Source organism: Branchiostoma lanceolatum, chromosome 2 (genome assembly GCF_035083965.1).
Source record: "Branchiostoma lanceolatum isolate klBraLanc5 chromosome 2, klBraLanc5.hap2, whole genome shotgun sequence".
NCBI classification, from domain to species: domain Eukaryota; kingdom Metazoa; phylum Chordata; class Leptocardii; order Amphioxiformes; family Branchiostomatidae; genus Branchiostoma; species Branchiostoma lanceolatum.
In genome coordinates, this window is record NC_089723.1 from 24971764 (window position 1) to 24997905 (window position 26142).

Consider the following 26142-nt stretch of genomic DNA (forward strand, 5'->3'; position numbering starts at 1 on the left):
ATTATGTAGTAGATCGCATGCGTTGTGACCTTTGACCACCTATTTTGGCGGGAAGTCCAGATAGGAAGTTGGATACTTTTGTAATCGTGAAGTGTTCAGATATCTCTCCAAAATGCAGTTTTCAGGCAACCGTACCAAGAAAAGTCGGCGAACAGTAACGCTGACAGGGGGAAGGAACGAGGGGCAATACCTGCACAACCTCCAGTTCTACAAAGTGCCTCCAACTGAGACTGTGTCGCTGGAAGAATTCGAGACTTTTGCGATTGATCGACTCAAAGGTTTGGCACATCATAATATAGTTTCTGACGTTTCTTCGCCGCATAGACCCCTACAAAAGTAGCAACAAGTGTGCAAGATTACTTCCATTCGTAATTTAATACCTTGTGCAGCTCACACGCTGGGAATGTGCCATCGTTTTCTCACGGTATTCAAGTACATAAGTCCTGCCCCCCCCCCCCCACTCCGATTTCAAGAGTATATAAAGCCAAGGAGGTTTAATCAAGCAAAGACAGAGCCTACTAATATTGACGGAATGTCAAAAAATGATTTTTTCCAATAGTATGTTGATAAGAAATTTCGACACTGTTGACAGGATGTTCCTGTCAATATTTTTTTTTCACTAATCACAGGATGTTCATTCGATAATCTTACATGACAATCGCATCACGATACTGTCAGCCCTAACCCTAGAGAAATAGAATGATCCTGAAAAATGGTGTCAATGTCAATAGCCACCGTGTTAAGCAAAATTGTTGGCCCCCTCTCATGTAACTAATCATGTGTTACCTGTACATGAAATTAAATCATTCACCATCACCATACTTTGCTACAGGTGTATATTTTTGATACATGATGTCATGATGGCATACTCCTCTTTACTTTTCCCCACTGAATGTTTCAGTCCTGAAATCCGTGGAGAGTACAGGGATAAAGTACATGAAGACCTCTGAGCAGTACCAGGACAAGCTGGAGAAAGACATCAAGAAACTCATGCCCATTGCTGTCAGAAAGGTCAGGACAACATATCTGTATCTATATTTATATCACACCTTGGCGGCTGGGCTTTGATAACATTCAATACAGGTGTTCCAGATCGGGTGATATTTTGGGTTATCACACAGGTTTCTTCTTGTACATGCATCTCATGGACTTCCATAGAATAATTTGAACGTTACTACCTTGTGCGCGCCAAGTGCGCCGCTGTTGAAAATTGTTGGAATTGCTGTTGGTACAATTTTTTGTTTGAAGGCACAAAATTTTCTCAACTTCAGGAACCGTTTACATTGAAATGTGTGTTTTCTTGGCTGGGTGTCATCATCATCATTCCAGGGTATCATCACTCCTTTGGAGGAACCCCTCCCTTGTCAGACTCCAAGTTTTCCTTACCCTGGGAGTCCAGGCACCGTAATCGGATCCCCGCACGCGCGCCCAAGCTTTCACGGCCCACCCTCCCGCTGCCCCCCGAAGACTGACCCCGCCCCACTCTCCGCTCGGACCCAAACTCCGCTATCCGATTACTCCGCTATCCGATTACCGGCCTGGTGCCACGTCTCTTGCTGTCAGTTTCTAGCACAGCTCCTGTGTTGGAAAGTTCTTCGCGCTATTGGCCTGCCGGTAATCCCCGCACAGCGGGACGCCACGTGTTGATTGGGCGCATTTCTGTGGGCTTCTGTAGGCGAGGTCACTAGAGGCCACATATTACCATATATGACGTCACGGTAAACACTGCAGCATACGTCTTTGATGTTCAAATCAAAGCGCTAGCTACAAGTTGGGGGTTCAGTCACGTGACCTGACCACGGCGAAAACAGGGTACACAACCCAATTTGAAACTTTGAAAGACGATATCTCTGTAATCCTATGGCCTGTATCATTGATTTATGTACCAAAAGAAAGGTAATTTTGTTGATGAAATACCCTCAAATTAAATAGCAGAAATGTTCATCAAATAATTCTGTCGTATGTTCTGCTATGAGTCACGTAACTCAAGTTACAATTGCAAATTCAGTTAAGCAAAAATTCACAATAGAAGATAATGGCCGTGGCTGTTGTGTATGTTATAGCACAAATAAAGGAACAAAGAATGTTTGTGTATCATGTGAACTATACGAGGCCGGGGGACTCACGTCAAGCCCGTATTTACGCCATCGTCTCCCGTCCGAGCTTCCGGACATAACGAGCTCGCCAAAGGTACGTTTTAGCATTATAATTTAGCATTTATAATTCCTTTGATTTTAGCATTTCAGGACATCAAAGTTTCGGACTACCATTGAAAGGCAATCGTGTATACTTATTCTAGATTGGTATCAATGATAGACATCGATAGAATAAGCTTGCAGGCGAAGGGAAATCTTTATTTTTGTATAGGTTTTATTTCAACATGTCAGAAATGTAATGAAATGCAATGTGAATATCAAACAGTGATGAAAGCTTTAGAGATCGCAGCGCCGCTTCTCTCGCCCACCCAGCGTATATTTACTTGACGCTGTTTGTCGGTTCCCGCCAAATTTCCACGTACGCCTGTTTTAGCGGAAGCGGAAATACAACACAAGCCCCTTGCGTAAGATGACGATCTGTGGTTCATGAATATTAAAACAGGCACGGGCTGATTCGCTGTCGCCGCAGGGCGGACGACCAATCCTGCCACCGTGCAAGCGGCTTCCAGCTGTGCGCGCGGCCATAAATCATAAGCACTTCTCCACCTCTGTGGACGGCCAAAGATAGACGTGGCGCCAGGCTCCGTGTATGGCTAGCAGATTTTGGGTTTACAGCGGAGAGTGGGGCGGGGTCGGTCTTCGGGGGACAGCGGGAGGGTGGGCCGGGAAAGCTTGGGCGCGCGCGCGTTGCTTTGTGGCTAGCCGATATACGGTGCCTGGCCCCCAGGGTAAGTTTTCCTCTGTCGAGCGGTTCTTGGCCATGTAGGGCCCAGGTGTTTAGTTAGATTGTCCCTCGATCTTATTTTGGGGCGCCCTCTTATTTTGGTGTAACCTAAATGAAATACAAAATATTCCGCATCCCCCAGTCGGCCCCAGGCCTCATGCAGGTCTGATCGCCCTCTGGCCGTCAGGTGATCCTACCTGCAGTCGGGCTGGTACCTCGGGTGATATAAAATACACCGTGTTGTATTCTATATGTATACATTATATAGCCAGTATCAGTCACCAGCTAATTATAACACACTGTAGCATAATTGAACTCAAAGGAAAATGACATGCTTCTCATGTCCACCCATCCATTTCACTTTCATTTTGATCATTGTAAGAAATTGATTAACTATTACTAAAGAATCCACCAAGTGTGAGATATTTGTCGTTCAGAATGGATCATTATTCATTGACCTGATGAAGTACCTTTGTTATGTCTGTGTTCTCCAGACTGATGTGGATGGTGGAGTGCAGGACAAAGACTACGATGACAGGAGAAAGGACCACATCTCCCACTTCATCCTCAGACTGGCTTACTGTAAATCGTATGTTTCTGTCTTAAATGCATTCAATGTCCCATATCCACATACCGACCTGTGTATATCTATAGGTGGTAACTACGGATCCTATGGTCGTATGGAAAGACTTGTTGATTGAGTTGTGTATTTGGTTTGACCGAAATTGAACCTTCTTGACTATGTAGTGCATTGAAAGGAACATGTCTGGAACATTGTACCTGTATTGTGTTTTCCTTGTAGTGGCCATCCAGACAAGAACAACTTAGATTTTAAACGTTCTCTTCTCCAATTGATATTGAACTTACAACCAGGGCTGTCTCCAGCTTCAATTTTTTCCATCCCACGCATTGTTTTGGAACCCATGTTGTTAATTTTCCTTGTTAAATCTGTCGTTTTTAGCTTACCAAAAATACTTTTTCATCAATTCAATGCCAATAAATTCTAAATTTTTGGACGGAGAGGGTGAAATTTTTTTCCGTCCCAACAAACAAATTTCCGTTCCGGGACGGGTCCTGGAGACAACCCTGCATTTAACATACAAGCACTATGCTGTGCTGCCAATGTTAAGACTATCTAATGCAATAACATTTATCCAAATGTCCTGTGTCCCGTTAGTGAAGACTTGCGGCGCTGGTTCCTGGCCCAGGAGATGGACCTGTTCCGTTTCCGCTTCCTGCAGGAGACAAATAAGGATGCCATTGGTCACTTTCTGCAGCTGAACAACTTAGACTATCAGCCTGTAAGTGGTTCTATATTTGGTGTATCTCAAAATGGAATGAGTACTGCAAGAAGTCCTGCAAAAAGTCATTTTTTGTTACCATGTAATCTTTATCTCATGATGCAGTCTGTGATTTTTGCTTCAAATCAATAGCTACAGACTACATTATACATATAAGTGTTGTTGAACACGATTGTGCAGTTATAGATGTTTAATAGAGCTCATTTTTTTGGCTTATCTCTGAATGAGTCACAATTAATTAAGTATAGCTTTTGACTAGGTATATTTCTGCTTTCCAGCGGCACATGTAATGTGAAACCAATGTGATGATATAATTTTCATTTAATGTTTAAAACTGAAAGGCCATACTTTGAATCTTTCTCTAAGGTTGTATCACTATTTTCCTTGCTATCTTGTCATGGCCTGTGAGATGATATTGAGGATCAGAAGGTTGTACTTAATACTTAAGTATAAAAGCTGCTTCAAATTTCTTTTTATATCACCAGATCCCAGAGGAAGAGAAGAAGGCCCTCCGCGATGAACTGAAGTCGTCATCTTATGAGATGAAGGGAGACAAGTTTGAGACCACTGACGTTTACAAAGTATGAATGTTTATAGTATTTATGAAGTATCATCTGTTTGTCTTTAAGCTATTGCCATCTCTCACAGGCACCAGACGATCAAAGTTCCACATTTACTTATTGAAATTAAGACCCAGTGTATGGTCCAGTGCAGGTGAACATTAGAAATGCCTGCACAATTCCAATTTTACCTGCACTAACCTGAATGTGCAGTGATGTTTTGAGCCCTGTCTCCCTTATTCTAATATTAACTTGTCAATGAAGTTATTAATCCACTATTGTGTATACCTTGTTGCAGGTGCCATTTCAGGAAGCTCTTGACCTGGTGCGAGCAAGGAAAGTTTACCTGAAGAAGGTTGGTTCCTGACTTTGCACTTACTTAAGATCACAGAACACTTTTTCTCCAGAAAGTCATTCTTGTGAAATGATTCAAGTTTGCACTCTCAAGACAACTAATGTGAAACTTTAAATCGTGGAAAGTTTGTAGTATATTTTGATGTTGTGCTGGACCTCCTGGTATATTATGTACTCAATTCCGTGGCTCTGTGGACCAGAGTTTTATCCCAGGTTCAACCAGTTTGGACATGTTGTAAGGGATTGCAATTGTCATTTCGGATGGTGATGTAAAGCTTGCAGCTCTGTGTATGAAGGAGCTTCAAGTGTAGGCCTCAAGTGTCAAACCTTTGCACGTAAAAGAACCCAACACACTTATCGAGAAGAGTAGAGGTGATGACGCGGTGTGCTTGGCCAAATATGCAAGCTGAAGCAAAGCCGCATAGCACTTCTACTAGCTACTTGTAAAAGCATCATGCTTCACCTCAATTCAAGATGACTGCTATACAAAATGTACCTTTTACCTCATCCCTTCCATGCAGGGCTATGTGTATGTGCCCCAGAGTGAGCTGGTGTCCATCATCCTCAGTGCCTTCAGGGAAAACCTCTCCAAGGCCCTGGCAGTGAGTCCACTTTACATCCTCATCATACAGCTATTTTTGGATGGAATAGTTGAGTTTGGTTGCTTGCGGGTTTGTGTAAAAATGGTAAAAGACAGTCTGCCATTTGAGGATCATGTTACATGAACATGTGAGAATAATTCCTCCAGGTAACAATGTTGAAAACAAAACCGAAAATGTTTCAAAATTGGCATACTGTTGGCTCAGAAAAATCTTTACACCATGACACAGTATCAAAAGCAATGCATTAATTGATACATTTTTCTTGTGTCATGATGTATTCTTGTCAATATAAACCATACGTTGTTGCGACCTAGGTAACAGCTCGAGCTCTGCCATACCTACAAGAAGATGAGAGGCTGCTTAAAAGGCTTGCTAACCTTCAGTAAGTATTGCTTCATTGTTATTCACTTTTGGACTGTTGGGAGGCATTCAGTATCCAGTCTTAAAATCGGTTGCTTTAGTCTAATGACATCATAGACACTACCACTTCAAGTTAATTAGTAAGAGTTCCAAATATCTTTCAAGTGGTACCACCCAATCATTCTGAATAAAGTATTGCCATCTGAAGGTACTAGTTGAAGTTACAGTATTAGTAATCTACAGTTACCATGCCTACAAGCTTGTTGTACCCCTATCCAACAGTACTCAGTACCTGGGCCAGGACTACAGTAACAGAAGGGCTACAGCTGGTAAGGTGGCACCTGAAGACATTGAACCAGTAAGTTCCTTTACTCAACTATCTTGTCATATAGACAACCATTCTTTATGTCTTGTTATTAATGAAGAAAGCAACAAAATTTGTACAGTACTTCTTGGAAAAAAAGGTTAACTGTCTGGTATGACAAGTTGAAAGTATAAAAGTATGGTTCAAACCTTCCCATTCCTGAATATTCCCCTGCTAATCTAATTGTCAAGTGACAAAGTGACTTATAAGCTGCAGCTTTTGTTTTTAAAAAGTCAATATGTTTCCTGACTTGATATACCTCTTCCCACACAGCTGTCAAAGAAGTCCTTCCCTCTCTGCATGCGAAGCCTTCACGAGACTTTGCGTCAGGAGCACCACCTTCGTCACGGCGGCCGTATGCAGTACGGACTGTTCCTGAAGGGAATCGGGCTACAACTGGAGGATGCACTCCGCTTCTGGAGGTCAGAGTTCACAAAGATGATGGATGGAGACAAGGTGAGTCAAGATTCCACAGAAATAATTTGATCATCATTATACAAAAGTAGCCCATGCATGCTGAGGGATCAAGTCCAGCACACAAACATATGTTCTTCTTGGGAACAGATCTACTAGTTGTGCTATGAGTCTCAGTTAAGCTTTTCCACCACTTACTATTTACCTCTGTCCTAGTTTGATAAGTCCTACTCCTACAACATTCGCCACAACTATGGGAAGGAGGGCAAGCGAACGGACTACACTCCGTACAGCTGCATGAAGGTGATCATGACTAATGCTCCGGCAGTGGGCGACCATCACGGCTGCCCCTTCCGCCACACGGACCCTGAGCTGCTGAAACAGAGGCTGCAGGGGTACAGGGTCAACACCACCGGTGTTCAGGAGGTCAGTATTTTCATGGTCATCTTAACGTTGTGCTGCTAGTTAGTCACACTAACAGGAGTTATACTGATACTGATGATAAACATTAGTGGTGCTGTCAGACACTGACCTGCTGTTGGGTCTCTGTCATGCTTTAGTATGAAATATGTTGATCTAGCTTTAGTTCCTTGGAACATGATTTGTTTTTCTTTGCCATGTTTTTATAGCTTCATTAAATTTCAGACTGTTTGGTCCTTTAGCAGTTACGTTCAGTTAAATCTTTCAGTGTGATATAATCTATCTGTCAGCCACCAGCCAGCCTGCACTTGACTTGGACAACACCCTTGAATCTTTGTTCATGAAGCCAAGCCGAGAGAGAGAGAGACATTAAGAGGAAATCTACCATTAAGTTAGCTATCTTAACCTGATTACATGACAACTTTTTCAGATCATGGAGCTGGTGAAAGGAGGACATTACCAGCTTGCCTGCACCAAGTACTACGAGATTACACATAATGTAAGTTTCTTATGAAGTTATGATTCATTGAGGCAAGGAATCTTTGCTTTTAAATAGATTACAAGCTGAATTGCTGATGCTAGTCTTAGATGATCTAAAAAAAGATAATGCGAACTTGGGTCAAACTAAGTGACAACATGCACTACAAATGTACAAGATGACTTTTCCCACATGCTTTTATGTTTTAATGTTCTAATAGCAATGCAAAATGTATTTTTCATGCTGTAAGTCCAATCATATTTTGCAGTTGGCTGTTGTGTGACATCTTTGAAAGATGAAGCTACTCTGGAAAGAAATAATTTTGTGTCCGACCTATCAGCTATATATCACTAAATTGTAGGTTATGAAGAATATGAACATTTTGTCCATGTCTCAGGTGGATGATGCTGGTTTTGGACTGAACCATCCTAACCAGTATTTTGAGGAGAGTCAGAAGGTGCTGAATGGAGGGCATGTCCCCAAGACCGTACCCCGCACACCAAGCACCCAGAGGTCTAAACCCATCAAGAAGGAGACTGATGATTTTGATGATGACTTCCCCATGGATCAAGTGGAACATCTGCTGACGGCCTCCCAAGATGTTGTTGGGGAAGTAGCAACAGAGTAGTTTAATAGCACACCAGACAGGTCATTGCTGTGGATATTTTCCCATCACAGCTGTTGACCTATGTTATTTTTCTTTTTGTATCAACAAATGCCACTCATGCACTGATAAAAAAACCTTAAACTCCTCCATAGCCTCAAATTTGTATTGGTTATGAGCTTAGGTAGCAGGGTGAAGGTTAACTTAAAAAAAAAAAACATTTTTCCCTTTGGCAGTCATCCTGCCACAGTTCATGTTCTATTTTCCATAGCCTTCATTTTCAAAATGACTGGAGAAATAATTTTAAAAGTTTATTATTATATTAAAAGAATTCTAGTTGATTATGTGAATAATTTGAAATATGTTAGGTAGGAAGGTAACTTGCTCATTCTCCCCTTGAATGTCCTACAAAAAGTGAAATTAAAAAACAAAAATCATTGTCAGTTTGCATGACCTGTAAGGAATGCTCTGTACCAAGTTTCATTTAAAATTATGGGACTTGAAAAAGATGTCCAGAAAATGATAATGGCTTCTTCTGACTTAGACACTCCACCATTTTCTTGCGATCTTTGGTGACTGTAAAGCAGTAAAATGTTTCATTTCTAATGATGTGATTAGGGTCTCATTGAGTTTCACTTTCATTCAAATTTCTACTGTATTGGCCACACAACTGTATCACAACAAACACAGAGCAAGTTCCAGACATTTAATGATCATCAAATCAATACTTCTAACAGCAAGAAAACAGTGATAAGTTTTGAAATTGAAAGAGACAAATCTATTTTGTGTATATGTATTGCAGTAAAGTTTTGTCACCAGAACTGTTGTCTCTGTCAGTGTACAATTACTTTGACTTTGTGATGTCTGGAGTATACTTACGCTGGCCTAGAAATGTATCGAGGTTTACATAATGCATTCAAAGTTATTGCATTTCGCCGAATGGCGGTTATACAGGCTGTACAGATACAGATACAGAAGGTACTTTGAAAACGAGACATGCTTTAAATTTTTGAAGGAACTGGTTGTTTTCAATAATGTATGCAGTTTGCCCAACTGTGATGGTGATGACATCAGGATTCTTCAGGCCTACTGTCCTGTCTTCTAATGGACAGAATGTGAGAGAAGGCCAAAACTGCAGCACTCAGTAGGAAGCATGCTCCCACAAAGTAGAAGGACACGTCATAACTGCCAGTTGTGTCATACAGGATCCCTGGAGAGACAGAATGGTGGGAACAAATGTACCATTAAACATTGACATAAAACATCAAATGTATCGTTACCATAAAAACAATAAAGCACACCATAAAACATTGCCACCAAGTAGTGGGAACCCTCATACACAGCCCTCTATGATTGCCACTGTAGAGAACATAACAAAGCAACGTTAACAGGCATAATACACATTTAATCCATCAAATCAACAAAAGATACTTAGTACACTGTACATGTAAGTATAGGACAGCATTGCTAACACAAGTTTGCATCGATAATGAACTCTTGTTTCAACGTTTTATGTGTAAATCATAATCTTAAAATATCTACTGCTATTAGGGAGGCAAAACGGAAATGTTTTACAAATATGTATACAAATGGTACTTCATCAGCATATGAAAGTAGTAGAGTAGTGCCCCACCTGCAATAGGTAGACCCAGGGTCAGTCCGATACTGGTGATGAACATGACCATCCCCATGGCGCTGGCGATCCTCTCCACCCCCGCCACGTCCACCACCAGGGTCGGGATGAGGGGATAGCACAGCCCGTTGGCGAGTCCGTGCCACACTGCGTAGGCCGCCATACCCGAGTATGTCTGCGTCACCGGGAACACCACGGCGCCCACTGCTATGATGACGTTCAGAGTGATGAACTGGAAAGTCCGGCTGCAACCCGGGATTTTGGACAATCCACCCGAGAGCAGCCGCCCGACCAGATCGGAGATGGAGATGATAGATGGAAGGAAGGACACTTGGGTTTCTTCTATCCCTGCACGCTGTGCCCTGGGAACAACGCCGATTCCGGGAACGAGGTAGCCGAGGTGGAACATGAAGAACGAGATGCTGAGGAGCACAAACGGGACGCTTTTCATCAAGGATAGATCGAACAGTGTGGATACGATGGAGTGGACGGACAGTCCTGGTTTTCCAGCCAGCTTAGTGTGAATGGTGGTCTCATAAGTGAGCTGTGAGCTGAGTGACAGCAGCGTTTCACTTCTGGACAGGACATCCAGCATCCTCTGGGAAGAGTACAGCATCCTTCTGGACAAGGTCATGCTGCCGGACCTTGCTGCGCGGACGGCACTGACGGAGACGCTGTCGAGACGTCTGTAGGACGCGTCTTCAGTCATTTCAGGTATACAGGGTAGAGACTCTTGGCTGGAGGCGGGCTCCAACAGTCGCAGACTCACAGCACCGATGGAACACTCGCTAACGCCTCGCTGGCGTCTGACGAGCGGTGCGGGGGAGCCAGCTGCAGGCGCCGTTGGTTCTTGGTCTTGTGATATGTCCGCCTCATTTTCCTCTGATGTCTTCTGGCTGATTTTATCCGCCTCTTCTCTTTCCAAGGGTGCAGTGACGTAAACTGTTGGGTTGGGGTGGTTGCTGAAGCCATGATGTGACGTAGGCGCTGAAGAGAGAGAGTCTTGAGAGATGTACGTTTGTGACGGACCGCGGACAGGTGGCACGTGCAGAGGTCTCATCAGCGCTGCAGCCACACACAGATGGAGAGTCACCCCTGCCTGCACTATGATCGCGCCTCTCCAGCCGTAGTGGTCGATCAGCAGCTGGAAGACTGGTGAGAAGATGAAGCCGCCAACTCCGGTCCCTGTCACCATCATGGCGTAAGCCAGGTGGCGCTTTTTGTGAAAGTACTGTCCAACCATGATGAAGGTTGGATTGTACACCAGCGCAAATCCGAGTCCTTGAGAAAGGCACAGGAGTTAAAAAAAGAATATGCATGTATTGCTTCAGTTCCTTTAAACTTCGCTTAGTGTTACGTTACAATGGCTATTGGAAACACACTTGAGTTAGGAGGATGGGGTGTATATATTGTTGTACAAGTACACTGTAAGTTGTAACATGTTTTTGATACTGATAGATGACTAAATATTTCATCGTTCTAGACACACAAGAAAAAAAATGCCAAGCAACATATGATTTATGGACCTGTCTGGGTCCTTAAGCAAAGGGGACACCTAAATCAATATCAAAATTGTGCGGATTGTTAACTAACCTGAGGTAAGACCCAGTGATAGATGCAAATGAACGATGGTGGTGGAGAAGCTTGATAAGAAAAGCCCCGCGGAACCCACGATCCCGCCTATCATCACCAGCGGACGAGCCCCGAATCTTCGGCACAGTATGGAGGACACCAGTCCTGGGAACGTAACAAAAACGCCTGGTAATAGGACAATCCATGCGTATTGTTTTAGAACTAAGATGACAAATGACAACTTTGATATGGTGTTGATATCAGCCTGCAGTGATCTAGTTAGCAACTTGGGATAGATCTGGATCATAATGTCTGGGGTTCTAATCCCAAAGTGTTCCGTGCTAGAACTTAGAAAGGACCGCAGTTGATCTTAAATTTCCAATGAAATAAGAAGGGGAAAAGTCCAAGTATTTCCTGTCCGCTCGTCTCTCTAAAGACGCGTTTTTAGACTGTGTCACACCTCAAGCATATTGAGAACGCACAGATCTTAAGTACGCTCAGTGGTCTCTCTTTTTTCTTGAACAGTCGCACGGCCACGCAAAGCACAGTTCGTTCAATCATGGTAGCAAATATATTTTAAGGAAGCTGTCTGGCCAAAACGTCAAGTGATTATTGGAAACAAGAACTTACCTCCACAAAATGTGATCCCACACATAATACTGATAGACCAGGAGATGTCGGCAGAACCCACATCAAACGCGTCGACAAATTCTACAAAGAACACTCCAACTGCCCTGGCAAATCCTCCAAGGCAGGTCTCAACAATGAAGGCGGCCAGTACAATCATCCAGCCCCATCCTCCGTCTGGTGCAGCCGCTGGGGTTTCTCCAGGACTGTCGCTTGTGGGTTCCTTCCCCGGAGTGCTCTCAGATCGTCTTCTGTCCCTTTCTGACGTTTCAAGAAGACGATTTTGGTCCTGCTCTCGCTCAATATCGGAAACCCTCCTTCCAACGGTATTCCCAGACCTGTCTTGTTTGTTGTTATTTTCCTGTTGAATGTCGTGGCTCTTGCGTGGATGTGAGTTTTCCAGACGGTCGTGTTTTGAAGGGTCTCTTTTCACCCACACAGGTTCTGGTCCGTTGTCCGTTGGTTCGTCGCACAGGAAGGCACCCATGCCGGCGCTGGCTCGCAGGTTGAAAACGTCCACATCTTTAAGATTTGGAAGCCTTGGTCCACAGACGAGAGTGTCCGTTCCGACGCTATCTGTGTCGTCTTCTCCTGGTTGCTCTTTTTCTTGGAGTTCGGCATCCTTCTCCACTTGGAGGAGAAATCTGCTCGAGTTCCCAGTATCACCGGCGTTAGGACACTCCGTTTCAGACGTTTTTGACACCATGTCTTCAAGCGTCCCCTCCTGTGGAGGCCTACATCATCATCAATCTTCCGCCGCAGTAGTCTTGTTGATGTGTAGGATCACACATCGTATATCCTTTGTGACGATAGAAATTACTGGGCTTCATTTTTGTGAAACAAGTTCCAGAACAATTAGCGTGTCGAACGTTATTCCTAGTACCCAGACCTCCGTATTTGTTGTATTCTTTTGTGAATAGGCTCTATCTTCTCCGACGAAAACAGCATCCTCCATAACACGGAAGCCTCCGAGTATATTCAATCGCATCTGTCGTCTGGTTATGACAGCTCTACAAAGGCCACGTTGTCACACATGATGGCACCTAGAACAACAGATATGGGCAATATATATGCGGAGGTTCTTACGTTGTAACGTATCCCTCTCAATTATTCAAAGATGTGCTCTCATGGATTACCTGGGTCTATATTCAATCAATCAATCTATTTGTATGTATATAGTATTTTGTACTGCTCATTTTGTTTTGGGGACAGTTGAGAAAACGTTAACCTTAATCACCCCATTTCATGTCAAGCTTTGACTGATTGGTCGATATGTATTACTAATGGATAACTTCGTCTAAACTACCTTCCTTCCTTCCTAACCTGACTACATCACACTTCTAACAGCCCTTTCACTGGTCAGGCCCCGGACAGGAGGCCCAATCAGGTCCTGACAGCGAGAGATTGTGTAACACAGGCTACCTGCCTGCCTACGTACCTAATAGACGGTTGCACTACAGCGATCGATTTCGTTTGCAGACGAAGCACGAGGTGTTGAAACCACCCCTCTGAAAGGGCACTCGTAATCCTACAGTCTTTGTTACACCTAGGGCGACTTGATCTGCTTTTCACAACAAAGTGTCCATGGGAAACCTGACTAAGGTTCCGTCCTTACATCAGCGCTGCTACAATGCGTGATGTCAAAGCAAACATAGTTGGGCAATGAATTATGCACCCATTCTGATCGAAGAACTTAGAAAGTGCTTCCACCCCATCCCTCAAGTTCCTTACCCCTCCCTCCCGTGTCTTCAATGGGCAAATGCCAGTCTGTTGGGTGTGTGTAACTGTAAAGGCACAGACTGTGACAGAGCCAAAACTTCTTGAAGAAACTACTTGACAGATGATTTCTATATTCACTACAGCCCAAGTATAGCTGGCGAGAGCAGGAATCGTGCTATCGCCAGAGTACGGGTAAACATTGATGTCGTATATATGGTGGCGTTGTCTGAATCCGGACATTTTGAAGAAAAAAAAAGGACGGAATTAGATGAAACATGAAAATTCTTACCCGTAATATTTTTCTCGATAAAGGCACTCTGGTCCTCTCTCTTGGGTTATCCTTCTGTCATGTGGACATGACAACAAACAGACATCTTCTTAGGATAGATGCTAGATTCCGGCTTAAGCCTGCGTGGTCGATAATTCTCAGCCAATCATAACCAGGACACCTGTTTTCACATGCATGTCGAGGCTCTGCGTACGTCACCATCTGTCTGTTTATGCAGTTTACGTAACCACGATCGAACCGTCACGAGAATAGCGATACAATCGACTAGTCACAGATAAGGTTTTGATTAGGAACTTTAGGTTGATTGTTAGGTATGCTGGATCAGATACCCCTTGGCGTATCCTTAAGGTCTTCCAGTCCCCTCAGTGTGACGTCATAGCCCCCTCTTAAGCTTTAGGATGCTAAACCAGGGATTTCAGCTGATCAAACATGGTCCTTATTTGGGACGCAGTGCTTGAATTGCCGAAGGGTGATGGTCGCTTACACTGGTCCTAGCATAGTATAAGTATATACCTGCTGCCTAACTCTGTAACCCTTAGAGAATGGGGTACCAAACGGCTACTTCAGTGTGCTAAAGGTTAATTGCCAAACGTTTCCTACACAGATGGCATCATTTACATAACTTCGGAATTTCATGAAAGGCGAAAAATACCAGAAAAAAAAACAGCCCGACCAAGCAAAAACTTACCTTTGATGCCGCAAAGTTGGAAAATGTCATCTTACTTCACCGATGTCGTTATTGTTCCCCATTTGTGACGCTCCCTTCAGCTTATGATATAGCGGGTGTTATGATCCCCATGTGACACGATGTGTCAGGTCCCCATCTCTTTCCATGGACTAGTAGTTGGTATCGCCAGAGGTCAGTGTACTCCAACGATGGACAGTGTTATATCATGGAGCCAGCACTGCCATGCGATTGGTGAAATAACACCTGCTCGGAATCACGCATGTTCGGAGTTACGGAGCCGCCGTCATCTAGTTACTGATTTCAAAAGAATATGCTCCTTTAAGACTGTGACAACAATTTCGATTATCATAGTATATCTTAAATTTGAAAAGTCAATATAGCCACCCACAAGACTCGTAAGGTCAAGAAATCTACGTCTTGGTTCCGGAGTATTGAAACGCATTTGATTAAGTCTACCATTAACATTGTCTTTAGAGTCTAAAGACAATGTAGTGTGTGTGTGTGTGTGTGTGTGTGTGTGTGTGTGTGTGTGTGTGTGTGTGTGTGTGTGTGTGTGTGTGTGTGTGTGTGTGTGTGTGTGTGTGTGTGTGTACACTATGTGGACTATATATAGTGGTGAGCAACTATCCATCTGCCCATATAGGTCATAGAGGCTGAGAGTTCGACTTGTGGATGGATGGAAAAATGGTCGAAATTGGCCAAGTAGAGTGAATAGTCCCTACCTCCGTAGCCGACTCCCTTAGCATACTATTCACTCTATTTAGCGAATTCGGAAGTCTCATTTTTCCAGCCATCCACGGGGCCTGGTCAGGCCGCTGACTTGCACCCCGGTTGGAAAGGGTTTCAGTCACTCAGAGATCGAACGAAACGTCAAGCTGTCGGTTCCACTTTTCAGTGTGCTGGTCGAGAAGTGGGGAATATCCCATGAAAAGTGACAATGTACACAGTGTCTGCCTTTACTGACACTTTCACTTTTTTAACGTCATATCGGAAACATCAATCAATCGCCCGTGGCAGTCATCAACTCGCTTCGATCAGAAACGCAGCCGTTCCCACTTATAATACTCTGAGCCTAGTTATCCAAGTAGTTATCTGCTCCGAATTGTTGTCATAAGTCGAAGCTTTTCGCACAGTCTCTGTTGGCGTTTCGTGATATATTAGACTGTGGAACCGCACCGCCGGGTCCACCTCCACTCTCTGACGTCATGTGACATACCAGTGGAGATTAGGCAGTCTCTATTCTCTTAGCGGGTATTGGGTTAGCCTACGTTGCAGGCTAAAAGAAAACAGCGGGGTATTGGGTGAAGAAACGTGAAAGTTAATGTTTAATCGCAGTTTCTGATGGAGCATATCTTATGTACCATAGATTGTACGGATTACGCTACCGGCTCGGCCGAATATTCATAGGTCACCATTGGAAAATTATATACCAAGATAACAACTAGAGATATAGGGGTATTCCCGTATAAGATATATCAATTGGTCTAGTTCATTAAATCTCCATTGGTCATCATGTGTATCACTATTCATCCAGACTGGATTAACAAGTGCGCAATGAAGTTACTTGAACCAAGGATATAAAACCTCCTTGCTTGAACACATATCATTTTCGTTCTCATGGCAAAGCAGAAGATCTTGAATATTGAGATAGAAAAGAAGCTTCTCATTTCTAAACGTGCAATGTTCTATCATTCAAAATTTTATGCGTTGAAAGAAGATTGAGAAAGGACCTGATTGTCACAAGGAGCATCATTGAATGTCCTAGCTGGTGCATGGTGATGACGCAGGGAGGAGAGAGAAAATATCTGTGTGTAACTCACGCGAGATTCCCCGAGATTATGGCAGCGTCCTGTCGGAGAGGATGATGGGAAACAAGAAAGTGTTGTCAGCTGTAACTGAGGGTCTGTAGAATGTTTTCAGATACCTTTATAAAACTAAACCTCCTTTGATGCGACCCATACAATCGATACATACAAAAAATGACTTTTGAATAGCAAGAAAAATATATAATTAGGTCCTTAAACCTTTTCAACCCAATTCTATGCGAAAGGGGCTTCAAATTGCCCGTATGCATGTTTTGTAATTACCCATGCACAGCCTCTATACCCGGGTTGCCTTGGGCGGCATCATGTACTTCCGCGCTTTGTATTATATCGTGACACCACTCTCCTAGTTCGAGAGGAAAGTAGATTTCGACTTAAGTGTGCACTTAAAATGGAGAAGACCGAAGCTATTGCCAGATGAGGTTATCGAGCTTATAGCTTCTGTTTTCAGGCCAGGTTTAGGCGGACAAGTTGGCTACGGACAGGCCAGGATCAGAAGGGCCCGTGTAGTGTTGGAGTGGGTTAGTTGTTGCACCGGCCGGTGGTCAACCAGAAGTGTAGAGCTAAACCAACCCCTTATAACGTCAGACACGATGGTTATGGTGTTGTCTGTAGGACCCTGACTTCCCATTGTCATCTCTGGAGACAAATGCAGAAGGTTTGTAGAAGAATCGTACTCTCAGTAAGCTCGTTGAGTTGTCGACCTTTGTGATCTGCCCCCCTCCCCCTCATGGGATAAATAGAACTTCAGACTCTAGTCTTCGTTTCCGAATCGGGGGAAAAGGCTATTGAATTCTACAAGGACTAACTCGATTAAGATAGGATTCTATGAAGAAGAAGGGCCCGTCCAATATTCTAGAAGATAACTGGAGATCCATGAGTTTGACGCACACGACCCAGTCCGTTCAGGAGGACAGGCGGAGAGAAACCCAAACAACACCCACAGACCTTGCTATGGTAACGCTTCTATGATTTTTATCAGCAACATAGACTGTAGCAGATCGGCACCTTGGAAGTACAGGGGGAAAAGGACACCCTTTCCCGAAACGGGAGAGGGATGGAAATATGGAGCCCCAACGGCCGACAGCACCAAGATCTGCCCGTGCTGCCCCTGGATAGGAATATCCCGGATCACGTCCTGGCCAGACGCGGCGCCATCAGCTTCAGTTCCAGTACTGGGGGCTCCACCTTCACCAGCAGTGTGCCCGTTTTACAGGTAAACAAACACCTACACCACTTTCTACAGGTGCTCTACACCTATCTCCAATGCAGCACCTCTAGAATTGGAACCAGTGGATGTTGCACCTGGCATTCGGAATCCTAGAGAATACAGTTGTCTGATTCTGAAAAAAAAGTTGGTCTTCCAAAAACGCTACCATTGTACACAGTACTACATGTAACGTTATACCAAAATACAAATATTACAGTATCAGTTGATAAATCTTATCACGAAAGATCATCTCTGTTAGCAGTTCACATTGTAGGTAAATGAACCTTGCTTCAACATTTACCTGCTCGGTACCAGCTACCATGATTTTAAAACTAAACCAATAATGGTTATGGCAATAGTATGTAACGTTATAGATCTAATGTAGGAGAAGCAATTTCAGACATTTTCGTTATGGGTCAGCTAAAACAACTTATATTGGCATCAGAATCCTCATGGCCAGGCGACCATGCAAATGAACTGTGTCATTAAAATTTCATTATATCTATATGTAAATTCTGCACTGATGCATTAGAAGCTGGAACTGTGTGACATCTCCCAATTAGCATACAATGAACTTGTATGGATGAATGTTTTTTGTATGTCATGAATGGCTTTGAATTGTACAAATTGCACATGTACACACGACACAAGGACGATGAGCAAACTTTTGAAAGCTTGAGCCTTGAAAATATGAATCAACCTTAAGCCTCAAGTCATTGCTAGTAGCTCAATCACAATTCACACATGATTTTTTGCTTTTGTATAATATAGTCGTGACTGTATTCATTAGGTTACTTGGGTAGACTCAATACCTTAGAGTACCATTCCTTACTACTATAGCTATGGCAACATCACTGCCAGTGTTTGTTTGAACCTTTGTTTATTCATGATAAGCTCAAATCGGCAGGCAGGCCGCTTTTCATTGAGGTCATGAGGGAAGAGGTAAGGGTCAGATGTGTTTCTGTGGGTGTGCCCACTGACCAATGGGTTAACCTGGCGTATGTGCATCTGCCATACCGGCTGCACCACTTTTGACAACAACACCTGCACTGTTTTGGTAGCAAGCCAATAGCTGATTCATCAGCGTTTGACCTCATGTAACCTCAACTAGACAACAGCTTTTCTTCACAGTGGAAACTCTTTGATGTCATGCTCAGGTAACCATTGCTCAGCTCACACCTGTTGATGTCCAGCTCAAACACAACAGACAGATTTAAGCAGAGGATCCAGATCATGACCCGGTCTGTGCCTCTTGCATGATGGTCTTGGCCCAACTTCTTTCTTCTGAAATGAACCATCGGATTTTCTATAGTATCATTTAGAACAGTATTTTATCTGTAGCTGTTTGTTATGCTTTCAATTTGCTCCATTTAATGAAGCTGGCTAAAGCAGAACAACATCATATATCAGTGTTGAGAATAAACATTCTGCATGGACATGACAGTTGGCATTCACAACAATGACATGTTAGGACAGAAATGGTTGGCCTTGTCCTTGCAAGTTTTACCCTAGCCATGTCCTTATCAGGGGCAATCTGTTCCTGTGTCGTAGATCTAGGTGTGTTTCTGTTGCCTAGAGGCACCTTCTCTCAGCCTGCCCATATCAGGCTAGGGCTACACAAGTGTTTTGCTACGTGACATAAACAAAGAATTTCGACAGGAATTAGTCCCATGCTTTATTATCAGCATCACGTACATTTGCTCTTGAAAAGGTATTACAACTGTATCAGTGGTAAATGACTTTAGTCTGAAGGAGCTTGATGTAGGTTTTATGGACATTATGTACACTTTACCGCCATGCATGCATACTGTCAGAACAGGAAGGTACAGTGTTATAGATTTTAAGGTTTTTTTTTTAGAAAAAGAATTGCATGGGGGCACAAGGGAGTGGCCCGGCAGGGAGGGGGGATTTCCTCCTACCATGGTGTGAAGTTCTAGACTATTAAGTATTAAGTTTTAGTTAAAATTGCTAAATTATTTTAAGACTTAGACCCCGTTCACACTCATTTTTTTCAATCGCGATTGAATCGATCCGATCGCGATTAATTTTTTCAGTGTGAACGCTCCCGATCGCGATTGGAACGATCCAAAACGATCCAATCGCGATTGGATTGTATCTACCTCCGGAGGTAGTTTGGGGAGGATTAATCGCGATCAGATCCAATCCAATCCAATCAAATTTTGAGTGTGAACGCAACTACGATTCATTCCATCGCGACCGGCGTGTATTTCGGCTTGTTCCGGGGGTGGGAATCACCAATCCGCAATCGTCGCTTCGTTCACGCTCCCAGATTGTCCTGTCTACAGCTCTTGCCGTGTTCATTACCTGTATTACAGCTAGGCTAATATACAAAAGCCTTCGTCGTTCACGCCTTCTCGGATCATAGCCCGCCGATTGCCTTCCCTTCCACATTCTCCAAAAGTTGGCAAACTCCCGCCATTTTGTAGCAAGCGACGCCGAACCGTTGACCTCAACCTATGACCTCAAATAATAAGCGTGCCTCAATCGTGCTTCAATCGCGATCGGATCACGGTGTACTTTAATCCACTTGGCGAAAAGCAGTATGAACGCAAAAGTTTCTTTGCGTTCAATCGCGATCAGATCGAACAATCGCGATTATACTTCAATCGCGATTGAAAAAAATGAGTGTGAACGGGGTCTAAGGCCCACAGCTGAAGACTGGCCATATGTGACCTTTAGTAGCATCCCTGCCCATTTCCTGGTCAATCTACGGTAAATTTTAAGCTTGTCAGACTCTCCTGGATGGTGGGTGCCTAGATAGAGCATACTCTGCTCTTTTCCCTTCTTTAGAAAAAGTAGTACATGTAGCAGTAATAGTAATACATGTAGAAATGCTCTGAATGCCATGAACCCTGGATATGATCATTTGTATCATTTCTTGTTAGTGTTAGTAGATAGATTGTATCCCAACTTTGCAAGCAAGGAGAATCTCTGAAAACTGTATCATTACAAGCAAATGTGCCTCAACCTGATACAAAATGTTGCCATTCTTGCTCATTTAGATAAGTACAACTACATGCCTACAAGCTGCAGTAACATTAACAATGTCTTATCAAAAAGTCTTATGTGCAGCTGCTATCACCAGGAATTTGCATCGGCCATCACGTTCACCATACACCTCTGCCATTCTCACCATGCACAGATGTGGGACCAAAAGTCTTGCATCTTGCACATCCCTTCTTTGCATACACAGTCACGTCTGAGCCAACACCTCCATGTAACCTCTAGCTGATCAGCACAGACCTTCTGGTCACAGTCAAGTTCCCCCACACCCTGGACTGATCAGATGTCACATTTCCACATGTGCCTCTTCCAGGGGGCATTGTTTATTTTAAAGGCACAGCTATTCTCCAAGCAGAGGCTTCGATCGAGAGGGGTAGTTTTGTCCGGACAAAACTACCCCTCTCGATCGAAGCCTCTGCTTGGAGAATATTGAGGCACAGCAACCTACATGGAGACCTTGCCCATGATTTAGAAGCACTTCTGCAGAGGACTATACCTATTGAAAAGTGCAACCAAGAGACTTTCATTTGCCTTTCCAAGTTTCCCCTTTCATTTTCTTCATTTTCATTGTTATCACCAACATAGATCTAACATTAACATTTTCCATTCCCTTTGAACGAAAAATGAAGAGGGTGTCCCATGGCCATGCTGGGGCTTACATGTACAGAAAGCCCAATAAATCTAAGGGGGTAAAATTCTTATTCCTAAAGCTACTGTACTGCTCTGCTTCTGAGTCGTTCTGACCCCTCCTCAAACCTCTTGAGTAGAATGGCCCGATGAATGGTTTTTAACAGTTGAACAGCATTAAATGTATCCCTTTGCTAATATTGCCTGGAAGGCACAATGTATATATACGACATTTTATAAACATTTTGCTTGGAAAACCACTCTAAGACTTGAATTTCTCTGTAAATGGTATATGATTGTAACATGTGTATCGTCCTAGTTGGGTTTTAACCAGCTATCTCTACAGTACAGTTGGCTATCCCAGTCTAATATGATTATGCACTGTACTTACAAGTTACATGTACTTAGCTGACAAAATACATTAAAGTCTGACACTGAGGACCAACATTTCAATGCACATGCCAGGCACTTCAGCTTCATTTGAAGTGCCCATTGGCCTACATTCATTGAAGACACTTAAACCTAAGTTAAGAATTCACATTTTTTGTTCCATCACATTGACAAAATTAAACATCAAAGAAACTATTTTGTTTTTATCTTGGTTTAGGCCACACCGATTTTATTTGTTGATTCTTGGATTTTTTCAGAAAAAATTGGAGCGACAGGGCAAAAAAAACGACAATTTTTTGCAAATAGTCTGGGGTGATGATAAGGGTTTACAATCATGTCCTTGACATAGCATAAAGAATAACAGGATTATTCAAGTTTCAGCTTTGTATGGCTCATTTTATGTAATGCACCCCTTTCTTTGATCTAGTACTATAATTTCAGTAACAAAATTACCGTTTGCCATGTAATATATGGATTGATTTTGAGAAATTGTTTTAATAAATGAAAAAGTATAACTTATGATTAAAGTGTGACCACACTTTTTAGGTATGTGCCGGCCTTTATAATCTATTTTGGAGGCTATTGAGTTTTATAACTGAATAAATAGTAAAATCGTGAGTAAAAATTTGTGAATGGACATACCGGTAGCGACCCAATTTTTTTTTCAAAATGGGAAAAACAGGAGAGGCGATTCGAGAAGCAACAAAAAAGATTGGTATGGCCTTAGAATGAGATTATTTACCTAGTTGCTAGCACTAGATTAGCAAAGTTCTGTTGGGGATTTATGTGATACAGGCCTGAGGGTTTTATGCAGTTATGCTGCTCTATTGCAAAGGGATGGAGAGTTTAGACAGCGGGAAAGCAACCTTTATCAACATGACATATTGTAATCATGATGGATTGATATACACTTACACCGTAGTTGACAGAAGTTATTTTCAGGATCCTCTACGTAAAGGTGGTATAACTTTAAGCACAGATGCTTACGAGGTTTGGAATCCGATCGTTGCAATTGGGAAGTCAAATTAGGCTAAAATCTGCATTGAGTAAAATTGATCAAAAAGGCAACAACAAAAGTTTATAGTCCTCATGGATAAGGCAGCTCCTTTTGATTCCAAATTTGAGGTTTCTCGGTGGCCAACCAATTTTCCAGGAACTTCAGAATATGTTGGTTAGTTTTCAACTTCAGTTGTCACTGGTACCTTGAACATTTGTCACAATTATCCATGCAATTACCTTGGATTGTACCTAACCCTGCTTGCTCGTATTATGTAGATATTCTGAAAAGGACAGAATTTAGAACAGTGGTTTTGTAGTAACTAGAAATTCTTGCAATGGCTGTATAGGCGGATGTTCACCATGACTGGCCAATATTGTTACAAAGGGGTATGGATAAGGAGATGATCTTTTCAAGTACAGTGCACTAGCATCTGTATGTTGCAAGACAGTCAATTATATGGTGATTTATAACGCATCATCTTAATATCCTTTGGGGGCAAGGAAAAGGGGCGGCACAGAATTGCAGTTTCAATTTTCTTTCTGTAGTGTAATGTAACAGGTGTTTTTTTTGGGGGGGGGGCAGAGCTGCAACTGCAAAACATCAGATGTACTTCATGTATGATGTACTTGACATAACTTACATGTATATAGATCAAGGACATTATATAGGATATAATGCCCTTACATAGATTTACTGTAAAGCTGTCTGTGTTTTTACCGCAGACTGAATTTGTTACGGAACATAACAGGGTTGCATAATGATAGTAAGTGGTATTATACAACTGCATGTACATGCACCTCCACTAATATCAGGAGACAAACCATGACGTACAATGTCTTTATTGTATAATTGCAAATGTCAAGTATTCAGCTTGATGAAATTTGGGATTGAAATTAGATGAAACCTCAGGGAATACTTCAATTTGGGTTTCTCTTTTGTCAGGAAGCAAGGGGATCCAACCCAAAAGGTGAAAGGGAAGGATGAACACTTTTTCTCAATACTGTAAATGCATTTAACTTCGCATGGTTTTTCTTTCGTGCTAAGGGGAAAATGGAGTGCTCGCGGCGGTTTTAATTTCCTGTCAGTGCTGTTGTCACATACTGCTAACAGTATTGGACAAAAATGTTTGTGGTGGTTTTAAGTGTGCGGTGAAACGGTCGCCGTGAAAACCGCGAACAAAAACCACCACGAACATTTCCGCATTTACAGTATGTCACATGTCAGTCACCCTCTTCCCATAGTTTACTACAAGGTTGGACCTGTGGGGTACCTACTACCCACCAGGGGTGTTTCAACCACAGCCTGTAGTACTGAGAGAGAAGTTATTGAAGGTTGGCTTGAAATGAAGCAAAAACTATTTGGTCTCTTTGTTGAGATATTCGTCAAGCCATTTGGTTAGAAGCTATCATACACCTGGGCCCCACATGTCCAAGGTTGGCTTGAGGTATGAGTACACAGTATTTCGCCGCGACCCCCGGAGTCTGTGACGTAGCGGTATGAAAATAGTGCGCCCTAAACCTTGAACCGTGTGTAAAAACGTTATCGTGAATGCCAGCGAGGCACAAACTTTACTGTATGGTAGTATAATAAGTGGGCTTTTAGATCGTAGGAATGAGATTGTGAAGTTTTCCCATTCGGCGTATAAATGCGCATGACCTTTGCAGCTGCCTGCCGAGGTGAGTCGGCTTCACTTCCTCATGACCCCGCATGACCCCATATCAAAGTGGCCGTCAAATTGTTAAAAAACCATAACTTTTTTTGCTTTTCAGTTATTTTGTAGATCGTACCCTCGACTTCAACATATTTGTTTGTCGTGATTTTGTAGGGTACCCTACTATGATTTTATCCACGTCGATGTGGGTCACTTTGTGGTCCTTAACTATAGAAACCCCCATAGGCCGAAAACTGTGTTCTGCTACCTTGAGCTGGAATGGATGGAGGGGTTCCTCTTCAGATTGAACAGGACCCTGGGAGTGATGTGATGCAAGATTAAAAAAATTACATGTATTCTATACAGTATTTCCCTTATTGCAATATCACATTTGTAAGCCACTGTAATGTGCTAACCTACTCTCTTAACCTGTTGCATAAACGAGGGTCTGCATGCTCTTTTCCGTAAGACGCAGGCAGCCTATATTGATTTCCCGTTATTCATAGGGAAAGCTGTCGTAGTCTCATAATTTGTCACGAGTCAACCAAATTTTACGTAATTGCTTTCCTTGATTTTTGTGTAATACGTAAGGGTTTCTTCTGAATTCAGCACAAATCGTTGTCGGGACCCCCCATGCAGATCCACCATAAACCAGTTTTTGAAAGAAGACAAATGTATTACTGCGTAACCAGTATCAGATTGATCTTGCTAAAATTTCATAGGTGAAATGAAATAAATGGGAATCTGTTGAATTGGCCTAAGATTTATCTTCTTGGATATGAATGGAATGCAAATGTTTGAAAAAAGCTTTGAGCTTGTCACAATAACCTAATTAAAGATCATTATAAGGGACCTTGTTTGCACATGCATCAGTTCAGAAGCTCCCGCTGTCAGCATAACTACTGTGCCAGGGTATTGTAAGAAACAAACAAGACAATTTGTTTGCATTACTTACGTGTGTCACATGCCCTAGAATCGTGCCAGGGAGATTACTGTAATTGTGGCTGCCTAACTGAAGATAAACATTGATGAAATTGTTGACTTACACATTGTATCTGGCCTGCATTATAATAATTATTACTTACATAGACACACGATTTTATATAATAACTTTATTGCACAACAATTGTACAAGGTACAAAGTATGGCATTCACTGGTACATAGATAACATTCTATTAGGCTAACCAATCTATCTAATACAATATTATGTGGTAGTCTATCTTATACAATATGGTGAAGTAGTCTATCTAATACAATATGGTGAACAGGGTGCGAAATACTTTTTTGAGCCAGGTTGCCCATGTTGCAACCTAAGGCAAAGGCTAGGTTGCACATCCAAATTTCAGGTTGCTCCAGCAACATTCACCGATTTCTTCAAATCAAGCTCGTCTGTAGCGTATAATACTACTAATATTTCAAAATATAAATTAGATAGTATTGTGTTCCCATTGACCTAACAACATCTTGTTTAGCCGACGGCAGTGTGTTTTCGTCTTTTTCAGCTCAGATTCCACGATCTATGAAGGGTTTGGATGGTTTAAAACGAAAAAG

The 26142-nt window shown here is 42.6% G+C and overlaps 3 protein-coding genes across 6 annotated transcripts in view; 2 read left to right on the top strand and 1 right to left on the bottom strand.

Annotated features, from left to right (window-relative positions):
• The first annotated feature begins 20 nt into the window (after window positions 1–20).
• Window positions 21–9158, top strand: LOC136428150 (DNA primase large subunit-like). Its single transcript, XM_066417466.1, has 13 exons — window positions 21–278; window positions 902–1011; window positions 3375–3469; window positions 4058–4181; window positions 4667–4762; window positions 5040–5096; window positions 5617–5697; window positions 6012–6079; window positions 6340–6415; window positions 6695–6877; window positions 7052–7261; window positions 7686–7754; window positions 8131–9158. The coding sequence occupies exons 1-13, from the start codon at window positions 113–115 to the stop codon at window positions 8359–8361; spliced, it is 1566 nt and encodes a 521-aa protein (XP_066273563.1). The 5' UTR covers window positions 21–112; the 3' UTR covers window positions 8362–9158.
• Window positions 9029–16681, bottom strand: LOC136428148 (monocarboxylate transporter 13-like). Of its 3 annotated transcripts, none has more exons than XM_066417465.1 (5): window positions 16596–16681; window positions 12173–13212; window positions 11564–11707; window positions 9971–11251; window positions 9029–9547 (listed from the first exon to the last, which is right to left on the bottom strand). In XM_066417465.1, the coding sequence occupies exons 2-5, from the start codon at window positions 12873–12875 to the stop codon at window positions 9408–9410; spliced, it is 2268 nt and encodes a 755-aa protein (XP_066273562.1). In that variant the 5' UTR covers window positions 12876–13212; window positions 16596–16681; the 3' UTR covers window positions 9029–9407. The 3 variants fall into 3 exon arrangements, with proteins under 3 accessions (XP_066273562.1, XP_066273560.1, XP_066273561.1); XM_066417463.1 differs by lacking the exon at window positions 16596–16681 and adding an exon at window positions 14178–14655; XM_066417464.1 differs by lacking the exon at window positions 16596–16681 and having other exon boundaries at window positions 12173–13864.
• A 246-nt stretch (window positions 16682–16927) lies between these two features.
• Window positions 16928–26142, top strand: part of LOC136428147 (high affinity 3',5'-cyclic-AMP phosphodiesterase 7A-like) — a 32299-nt gene continuing 23084 nt past the window's right edge. The window contains exons 1-2 of one of the 2 annotated variants that reach the window (XM_066417461.1): window positions 16928–17346; window positions 17671–17904. In XM_066417461.1, the coding sequence (XP_066273558.1) occupies window positions 17746–17904 (159 nt within the window). In that variant the 5' untranslated portion in view covers window positions 16928–17346; window positions 17671–17745. Of the gene's footprint in view, window positions 17905–26142 lie in introns of both variants that reach the window. The other variant, XM_066417460.1, reaches the window with a different exon arrangement.